The sequence below is a fragment of the Bidens hawaiensis genome, unplaced genomic scaffold, assembly GCF_021521415.1.
Source record: "Bidens hawaiensis isolate Kalapana, Puna unplaced genomic scaffold, B.hawaiensis_p1.1 tig00020765_1, whole genome shotgun sequence".
Lineage (NCBI taxonomy): Eukaryota > Viridiplantae > Streptophyta > Magnoliopsida > Asterales > Asteraceae > Bidens > Bidens hawaiensis.
Window position 1 is genome coordinate 215,518 of NW_027493190.1, and position 7,994 is coordinate 223,511.

The following is a 7,994-nucleotide window of genomic DNA, read 5'->3' on the forward strand; positions in this document are numbered from 1 at the left end:
AACACTTACCTTACCAACAAAGTCATCCCATCACCAATACATGTGCCAACTATCAAATAGATTACTACATATATAAAAAGGTCACTTTGTGACACCAAGTTCTCTTTTATATTAATTAGATAATTATAATTACATAATAAGTAAATATAATATAAACGAGCATGAACTAAGTTCGAACTTGAAAAATTACCAAGGTGACGAGCTCGAATTTCATGTATAGTGTTTAAAATAAGTCAACCCTGTATGTTAAACTAACTAGAGCTCTTTTATATTCAAAGTTTGTGGATTTATGTTTTATTTTTCTTTATTATGTTAGAATGACTAGCTCTCACACCCTTTAAACATATTTTTAAATCTACACCATAAGACTACAACCATACCGTTAATCGTTACATGCACTTTGATGTTTGCAAATTTATCTAACTTTTATAAAAGAACCAATCAATCACATTTTTACCCCAAGTTGGGGTAATCTACACTTTGACAAGTGTCATCATCCCATGAACTTGCATGCATATATCTTTCCATGTATCGTATATTTTAGGAGAAACACCCTTGTGTGAGCAAAACTTAAAAGAAGAAAGCAGTTGTTACCCTATCCCAGACCTATTTATGGATCACTCGCATAACAATCAGTATTCTTCACAAACAAAAATGGAGGGAAACAACGACCACATCAAAAACGGCTTTCTGAGAGCGGATCAGATTGATCTAAAGAGCTTAGACGAACAGCTGCAAAGGCATCTCAGCTCTTCTGCCTCGACTACCAGAAGAGGAAGAAGCTTCGATAAGGGCACCGGCCTCAATCTCAGCATCAATTTCAATAATAATCTCCCAAAACCACATGATCATCATCATAATCACACTGGAGATGGGGCTAATCCTATTTCTAGGTTAAGGATTGATACTAATGTTAATCGGCAGAGACAAGATTGGGAGATTGATCCTTCAAAGCTTGTAATAAAATCTGTTATAGCTCGTGGCTCCTTTGGAACTGTTCATCGTGGCTTTTATGATGGGCTTGATGTTGCAGGTGTGTATTCGTTCTCATCCTTAATTACACTTATTGCTAAATTCGTGCTCATTAATTCTACATAGTAACACGTCTAGATTTTCGTTCCCAACTTGTACTTCCCTCATGGGGAGTTTGAATGGTCTCATGCTCACGCCTAAGATATTACTTATAACTTAACGAGTCGAGTTTTAGCTAAGCTCATCTCTAGCTTGGCTCGTGACACAAACTCGAGCTTCACTACTCTCGCCATATTCTTCCTATGAATAATTCATTATGTATTTCATGTAAACTATTTGCATAATTGCTGTGTATATATAAATATCTTTTCTATGTTTAAATGATAGCTACACATACATAATATACTATAATCACTATGTAATTATATATTATATTTTAAAATACAATTGTACAAGTAGTAGACATCTTATGCTTGCGAGTCTAACCGAGATTCGTATATAAAACTCACACTTATGATTGTTTATTAAGGTGACTTCAATTTAGATTTGATTTCGAGTTATTTAAAAACAATTACTTGACTCATTTGCACCTTAAATTTGGATTTGATCTGTAGTGGTGTATAACCCATAAAAAAGTATTAATATTTAAATAGCTTTCCAAGGTATTTATTTGTATTACTTAAAAAGGATTCAGCGTTAATGAATATGGGTAAGTGGTTAAAGTTGTGAATGTGAATGCTTTTAGTAGCAAGTCACGAGATGGAAGTGATCCATAGTTGGACCCTTTAGTTATTGTTTAAAGCAGGTAACCTTTTTAATCCTACCCAAATTGAGTGGGTATTTGATGTGTGTTTTGAGCTTGACATGTGAATTATATGTGAAGGAGGATAAAAGATGCATGTCTTTTCATCCCAAAAACGAACGTTGCTTTTCTAAATTCATATAACTTACTTTTTTTAATTTATAATAAAAAGTCTTAATTACGCGGATGGTCACGATTATGGATATAGTTTCTAACTTTAGTTAGTTTCAAGTCTAGTTACTATCGTTTGTTTGAACGTAACACATATGGTTTTAAAGTAGAGATTCGAACTGTAATTAAAATAAGTTAAGAAATCTAAACTTTTATAGTATCGTATCGATCTGTGTACGTAATTTACTCTATTCAATTTCTTAACTATTTTACAGTTTGGTATTTAATACTATATACTAGAATAATAAATGTTACTAGTATAAGTATTATTATTTTATATTTATATAATTATAAACTGTGACTTTAATCAACACTATTAATATGATTATGATTATATATTGAATATTATTAACAAAGAATTTTATGTAAGTATTTTGTAAATAGTATTCTTTAATCATATAATATTATTTACTATTTTTAATTTTATAACCCATTTATATGATCCAGACAAATACTCCAATTTCAAATTAAGGATATATTCACATATATAGTTTCTAGTATCCTTAAAGTGCTCATTCCAAAAAAGAAATAAACATGCAGTCAACCCAAATCAATAATTTTCAATCCTATTATGTGGCTATGTAATTGAAGATCTCAATCATCCTCTATAAACTAAAAAAAAATAAAAGTATCCGGCTTGAGCATCTGTATCTGAGTTATATACTTTTTCATTACAAGCACACAACTTCAAGCATCTATATACTTCACTAAATAGATCCGTCCAAAGTTAATGAAAAAAAATCATATTTTAAAAAATAGAGTTATTTTATTTAGTAGTAGAAAACGAATGTTCACCGGTTAATTAAGGTTAATTTTTAATTATCTTCAGTTAAACTTCTTGATTGGGGTGAAGAAGGGCACAGAACAGATGCTGAAATCGCTTCACTTAGAGCCGCCTTTACACAAGAAGTCGTCGTTTGGTACAAACTTGATCATCCTAATGTAACCAAGGTAATCGTCATGCATTTTCATCTCAAAATAATGTGTGAACTAAAGAAACTTTGGATGAGTTACATTAAAAACATAATAACATAGTGAAACTATTAATTTAGGTTGTTTGGTTTGGCTAGAAACGGTTTGTTTTCTAACAGATGTTTACTATGTCACCTTTTGTTTTGGTAGTTCATAGGGGCTACAATGGGCATACCAGAACTAAACATACAAGGAGATAATGGTCATTTTGGCGTGCCACGTAACTCTTGTTGCGTCGTAGTTGAATACCTTCCCGGTGGTGCTTTGAAATCTTTTCTCATAAAAAATCGAAGAAAGAAGTTGGTTTTTAAAGTTGTCATGCAACTAGCACTTGATCTTGCTAGAGGGTGCATCTTCATCCCTTAATTTAAATCATCACATTATATTTATATTTAACTTTGAAATATTATAAGTGTCATATTTTTAAAACACCTTTGCAGGTTGAATTATCTTCATACAAAGAAGATTGTCCACAGAGATGTGAAGACGGAAAATATGCTTTTGGACAAGAACCGGACGTTAAAGATTGCAGATTTCGGGGTTGCTCGTGTAGAGGCATCAAACCCGAATGACATGACAGGAGAGACCGGAACCCTTGGTTACATGGCACCAGAAGTATGTTTAGTTAATTATATATAATTCGATGTCATTTGGGATTCAACGTAACTCTTATAGATCATACATTGTAACCATATGTTTATTCTTCAATCAACATGGAGGCAGGTTCTTAATGGCAGCGCGTATAACAGGAAATGTGATGTTTATAGCTTTGGGATTTGTTTGTGGGAAATATATTGTTGCGACATGCCTTATCCCGATCTTAGCTTTTCTGAAGTCACATCAGCGGTGGTCCGTCAGGTATGCAAAATAGACTCTTTATCTTTGGGTGAGTGAACTCCTGGGACCCACCAATCCTTGTTAAACAATGAAAATCAGGTAAACTGCAGTTTACGCAAAGTAGATGACGGGTTAAAGGCAGAAAAACAGTGCAAGCTAAAATTGGGTTATTTTTTGTATACTTATGGTATCATTTTGAGGTTTTTTTAATTGAAAATTAATTGTGAAATTACAGAATTTGAGGCCGGAGATACCGCGTTGCTGTCCTAACTCACTTGCAAGTGTTATGAAGAGATGCTGGGATGCAAATCCGGACAAGAGGCCTGAGATGGACGAGGTGGTGGCGATGTTGGAGGCCATTGATACTTCAAAGGGTGGAGGAATGATACCCGGAGATCAACAAGGATGTTTCTGCTTCAACCGGACTAGAGGCCCTTAAGATTGAGCGAAAATGGACATATGTTGCATGATCCTTTGGTGTTTGATGGTATACTTATCTGCAGATATACATACTTTTTTCTTAAATGTTTATATAGTTGTATAATCTGTGTATTGGATCTTATATTAAATCTCTTAAACTTTATGGCATTTTTCAAAAAAAAAAATAAAATAAATAATAATAATATATGTAATACTTTATGATTATGGTTACAAGAATCAATGTTAACAGGTGTAAATTATGTTTTTATTTGTGGGTATAATTTTGCAGTTGCATTGCAAGATCAAAATTTTGAAATATTTATTTATGAGAAACTTTATATCATTCTAAAATTTAACAAAAAACCCAGTAGAAAAATGAGAGCCTGTTTACAAAAAGTTCAAGCCCAATAAGAGCCCACCTAAATTGCATATACGCTGACTTTATAACTTGATTGTTGACTATTCCCAAATTCGCCAACTTGAAACTCTCCGACCCTTTCCATGTTGTAGCGTATGAAAAATAGATTGCTATGGTTTTTAATTTATGTCGACTACTTCTATCAATAAAGCAGTTAAGCTTATCTTTGGTTTATATTGCAAGCTATGGGTAATTGATGAACTGTGTCATTAAAATGTTAATATTGTTAATAAACTCTTTCATGTAAAACTGATAACTAAGATTTCTATATAGGACTCCTTGCAAAACATCACATTGCGCTAATGACGCGCTTTTGAAAACGTACGTTGGACCTTTTTGAGCGTCCAAATCTTCCTTATTGTTCATGTAAATAAACAAACTTCTAAACCTCTGAATATATTTATTACTTAAATCAAAGTCATTTGACTATACTTTTGAATATATATCCCAACATAACATACTCTATTAAGTATTACCTTCCTGATTTGTAAACTAATTAATTAGGCTGTTTGCTGCCTAATCTGTTAACCAATTTTGCTTTTTCTCCAAAAGAAAAGTTTAGTGTTTGATATGTCATATTAATAATATGTGTGTTACATGGTAAAGTATTAACTCGATCCAACCTGTTTACTTAATCACTTTGAATTTCGGTTTTAGTTAACAGATTCTCTACTCTTTATCCGCTTGTTAACAAAGTAAAACACAAAAATCCAATCATTATCATATGTTAACCACGCCATTAAACACCACCATAAAGAAAATTTTCCACAAAATTTATATACCACCAAATCCTCTCAAAAGTTGATACTCATGAAACTAAAAAACTCTAAAACCAATTCAAATGTCAGTAACCAAAACATGAATCCAAAACCACAAACTAGACAGAATTTCAAACCTATGTAAACCCAAACTATGAAAATCTAACTCCATATTTGTACCAGAAAATATAAACTTCTATACATTCTGGAGCTGCACCACACCATCACCACCATTAACAGGTGGAGTTCTGCTCTTCTTTGGAGTTGTACTCCAAAAACATGCATACAAAACAAGCTGTACAAACCCAAGAACCGCACCAGTACCATTTGCAATCTACAATAATAAAGCAAAACAATCAGTTAACATAAAGTGATAATTGCATATTAACATCATTGAAGATTATGCTTCAATTACCAGAATAGCTAAATCAAATTTGAGTAGAGCATATGCTGTCCAGCAGCATCCATTCAAGAAAGCAGCCACTGAAAGCGGGAGTGGCATGTACTCGACACTCTTTGTTTTGATCACTTTCCACTATCAATTATCATGATAAAGAAACATGAAATCAATTAGTACGTAATAATGTAAATAAATATATGGAATAAATACATGAAGCAGGTAAGTTTGATACTAACCATGATAGTTAAAGGGGACCCGTACATGAAGATACCACACACCACACAAAACGCGCCCACAAAAGTGGACCGCGCCTTATGAGTGTGGAAAGCTCCCAAATCAGCACCCGCAATAGCTCCAACAACAATAACTTCTGCAACTAAAGCACAGGTGATATATTTCTGCAGATTGAAGGAAAATTAGATATATCTAATGCGAACAGGGCGGAAAACATATGACAGTTAAGATATTTGAGGCAATTAAGTGCATACTCTGACTTTATTATTGCCATATGTGAGGAACACAATGAGATATATGAGCTCCAAAACTAGACCAGTGCCATTAATAGTGACCACAAGTGTACTGTTGGGATGATTGAAGGGTAAACCATAGAATATCCATAACAAGCAGTTTAAAACACAAAATATGTAAGGGTCTGCTGAAAACTCCTCTACTGATTTCTTCCTAAAGATTCTCCAAATTGTAGGCCTGCAGGTTTTATTATAAAATATCATTAACTTAGTCATAAAGTTCGTGTCTACTATAATACATATATAACGAATGAATGAATGAATAAAGGAAAAGGAGGTTGTATACGCTGGCGAGATGAACAGGAAGAACGAGATGACATTGCCTGCAATGAGAAATTAGGAATGCACTTCATTAACATAATAATTGATATTATTACTAATCTAATAAATTGATCACATCATTAATTAAGATTCAATGAATTAACTAACTGAGAAGTTGACCTAATTACACATCAGTTAAATTAAGAATGAAATCAGGATATACATGCAGCTAATTAACTAGAATTGAATGCTTCAAATAATTAATTCATCTGCTACAATTAATTAACCCTAACCTAACTACCTAACAGAAGTTTAAATACCTAACAATTAACAGAAGAGATTAACAAAAGTAAGATGATGATTCACTCGAGCTCGTAATCAGTATACGTACTGATTAACCTAACAAAATCAATATAAACCTAGCTCCATGTGCACTTGAATTCATATACATATATAGACATACGTACGGTTGATTAACGAGTGGCGTTTGATAAATTGATAATCAGAAACGATGATGAGATGAATATTGAATGATATGATGAAGATGAAGATGAAGATTAATATGTAACGGATCGTGAGAATGAATGACGTACCAATGATGCCGACGATAGTACGAATCTGCATGTTATCCATCGTCATCTTTGAAAACGGAGCGATTGAGGAAGAATTAAAGTCTCGATGTATGTATGGATAATCCGCAGCATATGTATATATATATAAATATTATGGTGATCGGTGATGTATTTATATCTATATCAATATCAATACACATACACATGCGAGATACAGATAGAGAGCATATGCATATCCTCCTATGACTAGCTAATTGTAGTTTAATTATAATAATATTAATAATTAATAATAATTTGCCTAGCTATAAATAGTAGTATCATACCATGACTATGATGCCATTGTTTCTTTTCTTTTCCTACTAATATATATATATATATATATCCATTTTTCAAACTTATCAGCTATAATCCTTTTTTGTATTTATTATTCTCTCGTATATCATAATAATAACTGAAATATTTATTCTGCATGTATATTTTTATATAAGGTTAATTGTAAAAAAACAAAACGAAATATTGATAGTGATTAAGAGAATGCAGGTGTTAATTAGTTAGAATGGGACTCGGAAACTCGACCAAGGTTAAGTTGGTGGATTCTGGCTTGGACTTACGTAACTTACCTAATTATCACGAAAAGGACGTGATTCCAATTTTAAATTCAAATTAAGTCGTAACTATTATTGATGTTATTTAACAAAAAATAAAGAAAAAAAAATTTTGGTTTCATATTATATATATGTTTATCTATCTATATTTATATACTAGTTTTTATCCCCCGTATTACGGCGGTTGTTTTATATTGTTTGTTCTAATATTTATTTATTTTTTTTAATTTATATTTTTTTTATTGTATGAAAGTTAATAATATACTTATGGTTAGATGA

The 7,994-nt window shown here is 32.1% G+C and overlaps 2 protein-coding genes across 2 annotated transcripts; one reads left to right on the forward strand and one right to left on the reverse strand.

Moving 5' to 3' along the window:
• The first annotated feature begins 582 nt into the window (after positions 1 to 582).
• LOC143561643 (serine/threonine-protein kinase 52-like) lies at positions 583 to 4,382 on the forward strand. The gene is made up of 6 exons (XM_077049662.1): positions 583 to 1,033; positions 2,775 to 2,896; positions 3,068 to 3,264; positions 3,358 to 3,532; positions 3,641 to 3,775; positions 3,990 to 4,382. The coding sequence occupies exons 1-6, from the start codon at positions 613 to 615 to the stop codon at positions 4,191 to 4,193; spliced, it is 1,254 nt and encodes a 417-aa protein (XP_076905777.1). The 5' UTR covers positions 583 to 612; the 3' UTR covers positions 4,194 to 4,382.
• Positions 4,383 to 5,287: 905 nt separating this feature from the next.
• On the reverse strand, positions 5,288 to 7,202 carry LOC143561644 (bidirectional sugar transporter SWEET6b-like). Its single transcript, XM_077049663.1, has 6 exons — positions 7,132 to 7,202; positions 6,564 to 6,600; positions 6,239 to 6,455; positions 5,987 to 6,148; positions 5,766 to 5,885; positions 5,288 to 5,684 (listed from the first exon to the last, which is right to left on the reverse strand). Exons 1-6 carry the CDS (start codon positions 7,175 to 7,177, stop codon positions 5,547 to 5,549), a joined length of 720 nt encoding a protein of 239 aa, XP_076905778.1. The 5' UTR covers positions 7,178 to 7,202; the 3' UTR covers positions 5,288 to 5,546.
• Positions 7,203 to 7,994: the final 792 nt, after the last annotated feature.